At 38.3% G+C, this 14,434-nt stretch overlaps 1 protein-coding gene across 1 annotated transcript; it reads right to left on the bottom strand.

Annotated features, from left to right (window-relative positions):
• Positions 1-3,076: 3,076 nt before the first annotated feature.
• On the bottom strand, positions 3,077-12,820 carry LOC141334111 (uncharacterized). The gene is made up of 3 exons (XM_073839255.1): positions 12,264-12,820; positions 11,532-11,766; positions 3,077-4,114 (listed from the first exon to the last, which is right to left on the bottom strand). The coding sequence occupies exons 2-3, from the start codon at positions 11,692-11,694 to the stop codon at positions 3,225-3,227; spliced, it is 1,053 nt and encodes a 350-aa protein (XP_073695356.1). The 5' UTR covers positions 11,695-11,766; positions 12,264-12,820; the 3' UTR covers positions 3,077-3,224.
• Positions 12,821-14,434: the final 1,614 nt, after the last annotated feature.

Here is a 14,434-nt window from a genome sequence, read left to right as displayed (position 1 = left end):
TCAGGTATCCTCTACGCTTAATGCAGTCTCTGCAACTCATTCTTAATGAGACGGTGGTCTTTCCTTTGTCTCTTAAGTTGCTGTCTGCGTCTAGCACTCTTCTGTTTCCTCTCCAAGGTCTTCATCTGCTTCAACTCTGCTTGGGGTAGCAACATGCTCTCTTCACCCCTGTGTACCCTCTTGTTAACCTTTGTGGTTGATTACACAGCAATAACTCATCAGCATGTCTTTACACAGTTGTTTCTTACTCATTCTTACAAAGCAAACTTTGCAATTGCAAGCATTCTTATCTCAAAGCATCTGGCATCACCTTAAAATAAGCAGATAACATAACTTTGAAACAGGTAAATAGCAGTATTATTATCCAAATCCAAACATATCATTTTTACAATTTTATTTAACACAAAATATAAGATTGTACTACTAATGTACTTCCTTGTATCTAAGTATTTTTTTAGTGCAATCAAGTATGCTTTAATTTCACATGGGTTACCTCAACATCATCAAAAACCTCCAAATCAGTTCAATCAAAGGGTACCTAAGTGGGATCCAATTTTTTCCATATACTTCTGTATGGCTCACTTTCACCCAATATAACATCTCTACCAGGGATGGAAATTAGCACCCGACACCAGCCAAATGCGGGGGATTTTGTGTTGTGGCGGGTAAACTCGCTTCACCCACCGACCACCGTGGCGGGTAAATAAAAATAACATACTTCAACCGGACGGCGTGAGGCGGTAATGCACCTTAAAGGAGAACTCCGGTGTGATTTTGACCTGAAGTGTATTGAATCATGATACCGAGTGTGAACGTACCTTGCATATCTCATCTCGGTTTGTGTCCAGCTGTCCGAAATCTGGGGTCAGTTAGCCGATGCTCACAACAGGTTGTCAGTGACAGTCAACAGGGCATCGGAATAGCCATGTAAATAAATCACTGTTTTACGCCATTTGCGAGGCACAAAGTAGCTCCACACTTCATTGGTAGACTTCCAAGGGCCCTGACATTTAAAACGAGGCATTGAGAACTTAGAAAAAGCACCGGTAGTTTATTTACAAGAGCATCAACATCAAATCCAAACACTCGGCTGCTGGTTTTAAGAGATGCATCTGATCATACCATTCCCACATCAAGGAAGCCCACCAAACCCTAATCAGTAAATCTGTTTTGCACAATCCATCCCTATAACCCCCACATCAGCACCCCTTGACACCTCACCCCGCATCCTCCCTCAGTTCATGCCCGTAGCCCTCTCCTTTCCCCATGGCCGCAGCAACGCCCTCTCCCACCAGAGCCTCTTCCACCCCCTCACTGCCGCAGCAGTGCCCGCTCCTGCAGGAGCCTTATCTCCCAACTGCCGCAACAGTTTTTCGCTTCCGCAGGTGCCTTTTATAGTTCCCCACTTCCGCAGCAGTACCCGCTCCCACTGGAGCCACTTCCTAATCTCCCTACTGCCGCTGCAGTACCCGCTCCCGCAAGAGCCTCTAGCCTTTTTCCCCTCACACTACCACATCAGTGCCAGCCCTCGCAGGAGCCTTATTCATAATTCCCAACTGCCACAACAGTTCTGCTCCCGCAGGAGCTCCTCCTTTATTTTTGTGCATGGCCGCTATTACAACCAACGTCCAGCATCCCTTCAGCTCAAGCTAGGCAATTTTTGGGGGTAATCTGGCTGCTGCCTTGCGATTATTAGACTTTTGAGGGAGCGTTTATTGGATTTGGGTCAAATGCCGAGCTCAGACCCCTTCCCCTGGGCAAGGGAAGTGCCCCAGGCTCGGGAATTACTACCAAGCTCTAAGACCTCTCCCGGACAGCACGCCAGATATGCCTAAACTTTAGCTCAGTTTATTATCCATAAGAGTGAACTTGTGATCACCATCAGTAATCACACTCCCTATCCAATCAGCATGAGAAAGACTCCCTATAAATAACCAAAGCAGCCCTTCCTTCATCTCAAGTTTTTAAGCACCCTTCCACCACCCCGTCTCCTCACCTTCAGTTTAAGGGGGTTAAAGTAGTGATTATAGGGTTCAGGCTAAATGCAGAGCTCTGACCCCTCCACCCGGCCAAGGGAAATGCCCCGGGCTTGGGAATTACTACCAAGCTTGGAGCCCTCTCCCGAACAGCCTAAACTAAAACACTATTGAAATTAAAACAGAACATTTGTTTTGCACTAAACTTACTAGATGAGTTTAAGTTGTAACAATTTCCCTACAGAGCATGGAATTCACACTACTTGGAACGGGAGATTTTTTCTTTTTTTTATGAATAAATGTATGAACGTAGTAAACTCACAGACAGCCACCATTTCCAAACCAAATGTATTATACAAGTAATAATTACAAAGTGTCAGAGCAAGTTGAATTAGTGCAATACAATGGTGTGTGTGTGTGTGTGTGTAGTCTCTCAGCGTCCCAACTGCACAGTATATACAAGAGTTCATATCGGTCTCACCGGTAGTCTTTTATCTTTCGAGAGTGCAAATCCACAAAGCACAGGTTGTTTAATTGTCCTTCAAGGTAAGTATCCTAAAACAAAAAAGTATACTCCACAAGAAGACTCAGTCCAAGGGGGAGAAAAAACAGCCAACAAAAGAAGTAATCCACAGGATCAATCGCCAGGTACTGTTTCTAAACTTTTTGAGCGATGCCTCTCCTGAACGCCGATTCCATATATATACACAACGCAAAGATAACAGCACACAGGGTAAAGCAATAAACATACACAGCCTTCTTATTGGCAAGCAATCCTATAAATAAACTTCCCCTTATGTGGCTATGCTACAAAATCAACTGCAAAAACTATTGGTTAGTAATAGATGCAATGAATAAGAATTCTTCAAAATGATGAAAATCGGATCCTATTAAACTCCTGTAGAAATGATCATACAGCATATTTATGCCTTGTCCTATAAGACAATTCCTAATACAATCCTTAAGGAATGGTTCTAAAATATGATTATTACAGCCTTCCACAAAGCCGGCAATGTTGGTGGTAGAAGTGAGCAAATTAAAACCATGTGAATTAGATTTTTGAAACTCTGTCCATGCTAAGGGGATCTGTTAGGCTTCCCTTTATTGTGAATCTTCATGTACTTGTTTCCACACTGTTTGCATGTGTAAGGCTTCTCTCCAGTGTGAACTCTCATGTGAATGTTAAGGCGTTCTTTACGAGTGAAACCCTTTCCACACTGTTTGCATCTGTGAGGCTTCTCTCCAATCTCATATGTCTGTTAAGGCATTCTTTACGAGTGAAACTCTTTCCACACTGTTTGCATCTGTGAGGCTTCTCTCCAATCTCATATGTCTGTTAAGGCATTCTTTACGAGTAAAACCCTTTCCACACTGTTTGCATCTGTGAGGCTTCTCTCCAGTGTGAAATCTCATGTGTCTGTTAAGGTTTCCTTTTTCAGTGAAACTCTTTCCACACTGCATGCATGTGTAAGGCTTCTCTCCAGTGTGAAATTTCATGTGTCTGTTAAGGCGTCCTGTACGATTGAAACTTTTTCCACACTGTTTGCATGTGTAAGGCTTCTCTCCAGTGTGAACTCTCATGTGAATGTTAAGGCCTTCTTTACGAGTGAAACTCTTTCCACACTGTTTGCATGTGTAAGGCTTCTCTTCAGTGTGAAATCTCATGTGCCTGTCAAGGCTTCCCTTTTGAGTGAAACTCTTTCCACACTGTTCGCATGAGTAAGGCTTTTCTCCAGTGTGAAATCTCATGTGTCTGTTAAGGCATCCTTTACGAATGAAACCTTTTCCACACTGTATGCATGTGTAAGGCTTCTCTCCAGTGTGAATTCTCATGTGCCTTGTAAGGTGTCCTTGTTGGAAACTCTTTCCACACTGTTTGCATGAGTAAGGCTTCTCTCCAGTGTGAATTCTCATTTGCCTTTTAAGGTGTCCTTGTTCTTTGGAACTCTTTCCACACTGACAGCAAGTGAAATTACTGATAGTTCCTGTCTTTTGAGCTCTTTTTTGTTTAGAAGTCTTTTCAGACTCTAAGAAACAAAAATCCTTTTCTCCAGATACAAAATTATTAAGATTTTTAAACTGATCTTTCTCTTCAGTTTCATTCAGTACTTCTCTCTCCTCTTTCAGCGATGTTAGGTCTAAGGTGGAAAAACAAAGAGATAAAAGTTAACCCCAGTTTAATGGCACAAAGCAATTAACATCGCAACATGTAGATAAGTAATGTATGTATGCTAGATCCTATACCAGGGCGTCCAAACTTGATCCTGGTTGTCCGGTACCCTACAGAGATTAAGTTGGCTGTTATACAATTAATTAAATCTAGGAAATCTATATAGACTGATCTCAATTATATATACCATTTTATGTCTCCTAGGGTATAAAATTAAACAAATTTAGAGAGAGACTAGGAAAAAAGAAAGGGGACAAACTCCCCACTCAACCAGCAAATGAAAAATTCATCACGCAATAATTCCTTTTGAGGTTTTATTATGGGGGCAATTATGTTAGCCAATCATAAATGTTGGCTGTTACACTTGACCTTTTAAAAGGAAAACACCAAAACTGACTGTCAGAGGATGGGAAATGGTGGAAAACAGTCATTAATCTCTCAAAAATCTAATTAAAATTAAAATAATTTTTTAAAATCACTCAATTTTAAATATTTCTGTCAAAAACATTAGTAATATTGTAATTACACCTCTGGAAACATAATATAAAAAATGCTAAAATTAGACTTCCTTTAAAAGAAAACAAGCAATATTTTTGCACCAATTGAAAGTGAAAAAGTGAAAGTGAAGTGACATGTGCCAACTGCCAAGTATGGTAAATTATGCTCCTTATTTAATCCATCAAAGTGCACACAAGTCAAGTCAAGTCACCTTTATTTATATAGCGCTTTTAACAATACAGATTGTGTCAAAGCAACTTCACAGTATTAAACAGGTCAATAGTGTGTCAATAATGCAGTATTGTAAATAATAAATTGATGTGTCTCTAATCTAGATTTAAACTGACAGATTGTGTCTGCCTCCCGAACAGTGTTAGGTAGATTGTTCCAGAGTTTAGGCGCTAAATAAGAAAATGATCTGCCGCCCGCAGTTGATTTTGATATTGTAGGTATTATCAAATTGCCAGAATTTTGAGAGTGCAGCAGACGTGAAGGACTATAATGTGATAAGAAATCACCCAAGTACTGAGGAGCTAAACCATTGAGGGCTTTATAAGTAATTAGCAAGATTTTAAAATTTATACAATGTTTAATAGGGAGCCAGTGCAGTGTTGACAGAACCAGGCTAATATGGTCATACTTTCTGGTTCTAGTAAGAAATCTAGCTGCTGCATTTTGGACCAACTGGAGTTTGTATATTAAGCGTGCAGAACAAGTGTGCTGTACGAGTCCCGAAAAGTAAAGCCAAAAGTTTTTGATTGCCATACCGGTGGCTGGCTGCAGTATAGGTCATAAACCCACCCTCTCCATGTAATTTAATGGGACATGAGCCAAACTAAATAATCGAATTACACTTCAAATATTTTTTTCCCAAAAATGCATTCCATCATGCAAGGTAGTTCTTATACTGCTTATTCATGTTCAATTGTTAATTTTTCTAATAAGTTCGCTTTTAGGTAGTTATTTAACGCTATAAAACGGGGTGTGGTGTCATGATAGTGATCTTGCGATTGGGTCTGTGAGAGTTTGGGCCTCGCAACACTACTGCACAGACACTGGCTCCAAACAAAACTCAACTGCGCAAACTCTGGCTCCAAACGAATCTCTACTGCGCAGACTCTGGCTCCAAATTATGTCATTTCCCCCAAGATGGCAGCGGCCATATTGAGACGCATTAGCTCCATTTTTATATAGTGAAATGAAGCGGAGAAGCGTCGTCCATCTTTTTTTACAGTCTATGGTGCAGAACAACCACCCAATAAAGCATTACAATAATCTATCATTGAGGTTATGAACGCATGAATTAACGTTTCTGCATTTGACACTGACAGCATAGGTCGTAATTTCTATGTTTTTGAGGTGGAAAAATGCAGTTTTGCAAACACTAGAAATGTGGCTTTCGAAGGAAAGATTGCTATCGAATAGCACACCTAGGTTCCTAACTGATGATGAAGAATTGACAGAGCAGCCATCTAGTATTAGACAGTGTTTTAGGTTATTACTTGTGGAGGTTTTAGGTCCAATAATTAACACCTCTGTTTTTTAAGAATTTAGCAGTAAGAAATTACTCGCCATCCAGTTTTTATATCAGCTATGTATTCTGTTAGTTTTTCAAACTGGTATGTTTCGCCAGGCTGCAAATAAATATAGGGCTGAGTATCATCAGCATAACAGTGAAAGCTAACACCATGTTTCCTGACGATATCTTCCAAGAGCAACATGTAAAGCATAAAAAGTAATGGCCCTAGTACTGAGCCTTGTGGTACTCCATACTGCACTAGTGATACCTCTTCATTTATTGCCACAAACTGATGGCGGTCAGATAAGTACGATTTGAACCATTCCAGTGCACTACCATTAATGCCTACATAGTTTTCAAGTCTATTTAAAAGAATGTTGTGGTCCTGATGAAATCCTCACAGATACCATTTTTCTGTATGAAGGAACGTAATTGTGAGGATACTGCCTTTTCTAGTATCTTTGACTGAAAAGGGTGATTCGAAATTGGCCTGTAATTAATTAATTAGGTGGGACCAAGTTTTGGTTTTTAATGAGTGGCTTAATAACAGCCAGTTTGAAGGTTTTGGGGACATATCCTAATGATAATGATGAATTAATTATATTCAGAAGAGGATCTATAACTTCTGGAAGCACCTCTTTTAGTAGATCAGATGGAATAAGGTCTAACATGCATGTTGTAGGTTTAGATGATTTAACAAATTTATACAATTCTTCCTCTCCTATAATAGAGAATGCATTGAAATGTTCCTCAGGAGATCTATAGCATACCTGATGTGATACTGTAGCAGGCGGCTGTATGGCTACAATTTTATCTCTAATAGTGTCAATCTTGGAAGTAAAGTAGTTCATAAAGTCATTACTGCTGTGCTGTTGGGAAATGTCTGCATCTGTTGCTGCTTTATTTTTCATTAATTTACCACTGTATTGAATAGATACCTAGGGTTATGTTTGTTTTCTTCTAAAAGAGACAAAGTAGTCCAATCTGGCAGTTTTTAATGGTTTTCTATAAGATAAATTACATTCATGCCAAGCAGTACGAAAAACCTGTAGTTTTGTTTTCCTCCAGCTGCATTCCATTTTTCGTGCTGCTCTCTTTAGAGAGTGAGTGTGATCGTTATACCATCGTGTCGCACTGTTTTTCTTAATCATTCTTAAGCGCACTGGAGCAACCGTATCTAACATGAAAAGAGAGAGTCCATAGTTTCTATTACATCGAGTTTTCTGAATTATTGGATATGCTGAGCAATTCAGAAAAGTAGAGTTCAGTTCAGATGATGGTTTCTACTGTACTTGTAGCAAAGAGCTGAATTTACAGCGTGCATCTAGGTTATGATCAGTGATCATATCATTTTCAAAAAGTGCTTTCATAGAAAGGGACCTGATATTCAATAAGTCAAGCTTTATCACTTGTTTCTCTGTATTATATACATTTTTTATTTGTCGAACATCAAGTTAATTGATACTCTTAATTTGGTTTGGGTGTTTTTTGTATTTTCTAACTGGGGGAACAGACACATTCTCTAAAGTGTGATATCTAGGTAAAAGGATCTCTATGTGCAGAGAATGAACTGATTTCTGTGACGTGAGGCAGCTAGCAGATGGTTGGTTTAGCCAGTCTGTCTGCTTCCTGACCTGGGCCCTAGTTAGCCAAATACAAACACTAAGACTATGTGCCACATATACACAACAGGCATATGCAGCCGGAGGACTGGGCAACTAATGCTGTTAAACTAACCTGGCCCGAGGAAGGCTAATCATCAGGCTAAGCTGAGTCCTGTTTTCCTCAGAATTACTAAACTACTATTATATTGTGTCAGCGCTTGTTTACTTGTGTGAACCTTGTCCACTCCTGACAACAAAATGGATGTTTGTATGACTTTCTAACATTTACATATTCTTATGAAGAATATAACCTGAGGAAACCACAACATCTCAAATGTAAATATATTTGGCATGGTGGATCAATTTGATGTATAATTGACATTAAGGACTGCTTAAGAAAATAAAAATATAAAATGTATGCACATACAGCTAATCTCTGTGTGGACAAGGCCTTAGTTGTATGTAAGATTTGTTTTTATTTTTTTGTTGAAGTAATTTATTCACAAGCAATATTCTCATCAGTTTCATCAGCTATATCAGCCAAGGCTCCAAAAAGTATCAAACATTTTTTTAAAATAATTTGCATAGCAATGTGATGTTTTAAGCATGCAGACGATCTGATGAAGAGCCTGTGTGCTTTATACGTCACACGCTATGCAATGAGAAATATGTGAGAAAATAAACATTAAACGTTTTAGAAAAAAATAAATATAACAGTAGTTCAAACCAATAAGTGTTAAGATGTACCCAGAAAGTAATTTCCCATTCTAACTTTTAGGCCCGTTTCACACTGCAAGCGTGAGCAGTGCATATTTTTTTTTGGCAAACAAATGGGTGAATTCACACCGGCAGCAGGAACAGCGCGTGAGTGTCAAGAAGAAGGGACATGCTCAAATAAAGGGACAGTACACTTTTGATGGCCAAAATAAATATAATTTCGCACAAAAAAAAGTTCTATAAAATGCATAGAACAAGCTTAAAATTCACATATAATATGCATGTCTTGTGAGTTTAACAAGAATCGGCTACAGAAGATATAAATGTGTTTTTAATTATTCAGTTTGGGTGCAAGCATGGTGTATTAAAAAAAAATAGCCAGAAAATTTCAAAATGTTTTACGGCAGAATTTTTTTTTCCTTTTATTTATATTTTTTTGCATCGATAAAAAGCTGCTTTGGCTGAGTTTTATTTCATTCATGTGCAGCTTTATGATCAGGGGAGCACAACGTAACACTTTTTACATTTCTCAGTTTGTGTAAATGTTGTTTGTCTAGTACAAATATGTCGCTTTGTTTCATAATAATAAGGTTTTTTTTTTTTTGTTATTTACCTCAAAAGAAACAAAGTGAAGTGTGACAACATGCCAAGCGGGTGGGATACAATGTAACATGTGAGGAGCACGTGGTAACATCACTAAATGACAGCTTAAAATGTTATCTGATCGAAATATACAAAACAAAGTAAAATAATTGGTCAATAAAATATCCACACTAATACGTTTCCATTTGAAGGCAAAGAGGACCTAAAACATGATTAAAGAAAACATGATGGGAGCTCCAGAGAGCAGCATGCTCATAATTGACCCTATAAAGAGCACAGAGGCAGTCATCCGGGAGGCCATTTAGGAAAGGCCTAATACACCTGGTATGACTGCCTCACGAAGGTCCATGGAGGAGAGGACTTAACTCTCAGAGATGAGAGGGGGACCCACACACTTTTCCTGACCCTATAATTAACATTAAAATTTTTCTGAAGAAGGTTCTAAACTTCCAAAGGTTTCCTTCAGAGATACAGTGATATAAAATATTGAACATGTACATGTACAGTGCTCACGTTTGTTCAACAAAGTCAAAGCCTTTTAGAAAATCTAGTTGTGGCGGTCAGTTTTAATATTGTGGTGAGTTGCCACAAATAAATCAATGTATGGGAAACACCAAAGCACAACAACCTCAGCCCAACTTATGCCAACTCATCACCTTAACCTTACGTTGGGATAGAATTAAATGAATGCCAAAGCTCAGCCTTTTGTTTTCCGTACCCCTCCATCACCTCACGTACCCCAGTTTGAGAACCACTGGTTTATACCGTTCTCGTGTTAAAATACAGTCCCTTGGTGTAAGTTTGACCTATGTCTCCTGAACAGTGGTCATCTATTTATTTATATGATAATATTGTTCCTATTTGAATTATTTTCTTCATTTCCTCTTTATCTGGTTATTTATCTTGTATATTTTATTTATTTATATATATATATCCTTTTTCCCTTTTTTAACTTTAAACATATATAAACAAGATATAGAGTTGTACAACTTGTACATTACAATCTTACACCTCACATCATAACATCAGAGTTAACTTCAATGTTAATGCTGTTGTTTTGGCTTATTTTTTGTTTGTTGTTTTACTGTCAGACTTGCTTTATATTTACAGCACTGTTTTCAGCAGTAGCTAAATGTAATGACTCACATTTGAAGGTTTGCTTTGTGCATTTTCTTAGTACTTCTGCATAATTAGCCAAAATGCTAGAAATCAATGTTTTTAATATTAGAGGCAGATATAAGGTTTAATGTTACAGACAAAAATATATAAATATATATTTTTTGTTAAGGCTAATTCCATATTATTGTTACAACTTAAATGCATGATCTCATAATAACAAATGGCCAGTGTGAAAGCAGGATCTTCTCAGCTGCACTTGATAGACTAGCCTAGAATCTAGACGCGCCCCTAGCGGCAGCAAGTTACATTTGCTTCCAAGGTCATCTAGTTACTCTCAATTCACTTAAGATTTCAAAAAATCCAAGACATACCGGGCCAATCACGAGTCGGTGGGCGGGCTTAACATGACACCGACTGACCTGCGACCATAATGCTGCATTCCAGGCAGGTTTTTTAACTGGTAAATCACCACTTAAAAGCACGACTCACGACTTTGTAGCGTTCCAGGCAAGTCACGCCAAACTGCCTGGTCACATATGTGACCCTGGACCACAAAACCAGTCTTAAGTCGCTGGGGTATATTTGTAGCAGTAGCCTGAAATACATTGCATGGGTCAAAATTTTAGATTTTTCTTTTATGCCAAAAATCATTAAGAAATTAAGTAAAGTTCATGTTCCATGAAGATTTTTTGTAAAATTCCTACTATAAACATATCAAAATGTAATTTTTGATTTGTCATATGCATTGTTAAGAACCTAATTTGGACAACTTTCAAGGTGATTTTCTCAGTCTTTTTGATTTTTTTGCATCCTCAGATTTCCGATTTCAAACAGATGTATCTCGGCCAAATATTGCCCTATCCTAACAAACCATACATCAATAAAAAGCTTATTTATTGAGCTTTCATATGATGTATAAATCTCAGTTTTGACTAATTTAACCTTATGACTGGTTTTGTGGTCCAGGGTCACATATATGAATTATTATTATTTTTATGTTATTATTAATTTGATTGCAACGTTATATTGTCCTAGGCTCTATTTTTCCACAGTGAGTGCACTACCTGCATGTTACGTTAGAACGCGTAACTGGGAGTACATCAATCTAGTACAAGTTCACGAGTGGCAAGTCACGGGTTTGACTGCCGTTCCAGTGCACTTTCACTGGTAGAAGGTTGGAAAAACACGGGTTACGGGTTTGTCTGGAACGCGGCATAAGTTCCATCAAGTTCCGTGTGATCTCAACACTTCTGTCAAATGTCAAAACATTTCTACACTCGTGTGATATTTCTGTAGTGACTTCAGCTTTGAGAATAAAAACCAACCTGTTTGTTCTTCAGTATCTTCATGTTTGACTCTGAATGCTTCTTCACTCATGTCTTCATTCTCCTCTTTAATAAACACCATCTTTGTTTGTTCCTCAGTATCTTCATGTTTCAATGTTTCTTCAATCGTCATGTCTTCAATCTCCACTTTAATAAACGCCATCTTTATAATAGTGTGTCACATGGATCTCTGTTGATTCTCCAGGAGTTTTTCTGTGTGTTTGTACACTTTGTCCTGTTTAAGATGAGAATAATTAATAGAAAGAAAAATCAATTCAAACAGAATCTCTATCTGTGTCTCAATCAGCTCCTATTTCAGTAGTCAGTGCACTAGTAAGACAGTCAGAAACTTAATAGACTTATATATAAAATGTATAAAATACACAAACTACCAAGAAAGTTCATATTTAGGCAGGCTACTTTTAATTTATAACTGGTATTCAATTATTTGTACATCATATCTAATACACTCTTTAATGAAATCATTCTCGGTTGTGATTTCACTCGTTTGTGTTTGTAGTCCGCGTGCCGCTGAATCGAATCACTGAATCATTTCACAAATATAGAGAGAGAAATGAGACGCACTTTCTCTGTTACTAATGATAACGTCTTCACTAACCCTAAAGCATTACAACGTTGTATTTAATAAGGATGATTTATTTTACATAGCTTGTAAAAACGCTTTAATTGGTGCCAAAATATCCATTAGTTTAAAACTTTAAAACCACAAACCTTTCTTCAGGCGAATCACAACCATAGACAGATGAGGAGCGAGGCGCAGCTTTATGACGTCACATCATTAGAGCAAAATAAAAGTCCCATTGGTGCACTGCTCTCTAGAAGCACAAATATATCATAGAAATGTTGTATATAGAATAGAATTTCGTACCCATATGATGATGCTTTTCTAAAGTTAAAAACATCATAAAATTTCGTTAATTGGCAAAAATATGCCAAAATATTCAGTTCACTTCATATCTTCTTTTATTAACAGTGAAAAGTTTGGGTAATAAATACAAGACACAATAAACAGTTTATTAGGAATCACAGAGATCAGGGAAAGACACATTCACACACAACTCAAGTGTTCATTAGAATTAACAATCACAATAATTAAAGAGGCAGAAACACAGAGAGTATAACAGACAAAAGATGACAGTCTCACTTCACATTTATATTCACACACACCTAAAGCAAAAGAGATTCATTTACAACTGAATATTTCTGCTTAATTTCCTAAGCAATAATTTTATTTCAACCAATATAATTGTGTCTTTTGCAGTATTGATTGTCACACCTATGAATTGTCCTTGTGTGTGTGGTTTTTTTTTTTTACAATGTGCTCCTTGTCCTTGTTTGTTCTGGTGTTCTCTAATGCCCATTTTGGTTTTCCTGTCCCTGTTTCCATTGTGTGGATCAGAAAGATAAATGGCATTTACGCTTTAAAATGAATGTATTTAGCTTTAGGAGTCTGTGAATATGAATGTGAAATTACGGTAACACATAAAACATTAACACATTTCTATAATTCAAATCCGTTAAAGGATTGTTAGGCTGCATTAATTAGGTCAACCGGAACCGAAAACACCTCACATAACATCTGATGCACTCGTTGCATCGTAAAAAGAATGGCATCTACGCTAATATTAGTCAGTTTCATTCCGAGGTCACCGTAGCCACCAGACCCAGCCTGTATCTGGATCAGATGGTCACTCCAGTCCCCCGGATCCAGTCCGTACCCAGCTTAGATCATGGATCACCACCTGGAGATGACTTCAATAGCCGTGGATGTCAACCAGATGAGCTCCAGAGACCGATCATCAATGAAGACCTCGCCAACCTAGATAGCCATCGGTACTACACCACAGGAACCTGATCTACAATCGGACATTGGTACAAACTGCTGGTTCTGTCTGGCCAGAGGAGAACTGGTCCCCCGACTGAGCCTGGTTTCTCCCAAGGTTTTTTTTCTCCATTTCTGTCACCTGTGGAGTTTTGGTTCCTTGCCGCTGTCGCCTCTGGCTTGCTTAGTTGGGGACATTTTCCAGCGAAATCGTGTACTATTTGAAATGAACTGACGATGATATCACTGAATTCATTGATGAACTGCCTTTAACTGAAAATTGATTATCTTCAATAATGCGTTACTTACACACTATTGTGCTGTTTAAATACTGTGCAGTTGCTTTGACACAATCTGTATTGTAACAAGCGCTATATAAATAAAGGTGACTTGACTTGACAGACAAATGGACCACAGTCAACGGGTCTTGAACTACCGTCTGTCAAGAGCACGGCGAGTGGTAGAAAATGCCTTCGGCACTCTTGCCAACAGGCTACGAGTTTTTAGGAGCACCATATGCTTGGAGCCAGACAAGGTAGTTAAAATGACTATGGTCTCCCTATGCATCCACAATTTCCTCCGTGAGCGCAGATCTGAGGCCTACACACCTCCAGCCTTTGCAGACTGGGAGATCAATGACCACAGCATAGTTGAAGGAAACTGGAGGATTCATGGAACAGGGTCTTTCCAACCAGTGGGTCATAGAGGGCAACGCAATGCATCTGTTGTGGCAAAAATGCAACGAAACCTTCTATGTGACTATACCTGCAGGTTGTGTTCCTTGGCAGGAAAAACACATTTATTGTTGTAAGGATGTCAGAGTATAATTTTTGCAGTGGAGAAAACACTGATTGTTTTGTTCTGTCAGATTTCATACTGTAGCAGATTGTTCTTTATTTTTTAAGAAAAGTGCTTTTTGTAATTAAAAAAACATGGTGGTTCTGTTATTGATCTTAGGCATTGGGCACATAATGCTTTGTAGGCCTATATACTACATCTACAGACCATATAACCTGTGTGTAGTTTTACATCACTGTTTCAAATAGCATGTACAAACTCT

This window comes from Garra rufa, chromosome 4 (genome assembly GCF_049309525.1).
Source record: "Garra rufa chromosome 4, GarRuf1.0, whole genome shotgun sequence".
NCBI lineage: Eukaryota > Metazoa > Chordata > Actinopteri > Cypriniformes > Cyprinidae > Garra > Garra rufa.
This window is presented reverse-complemented; position numbering and strand designations above follow the sequence as displayed.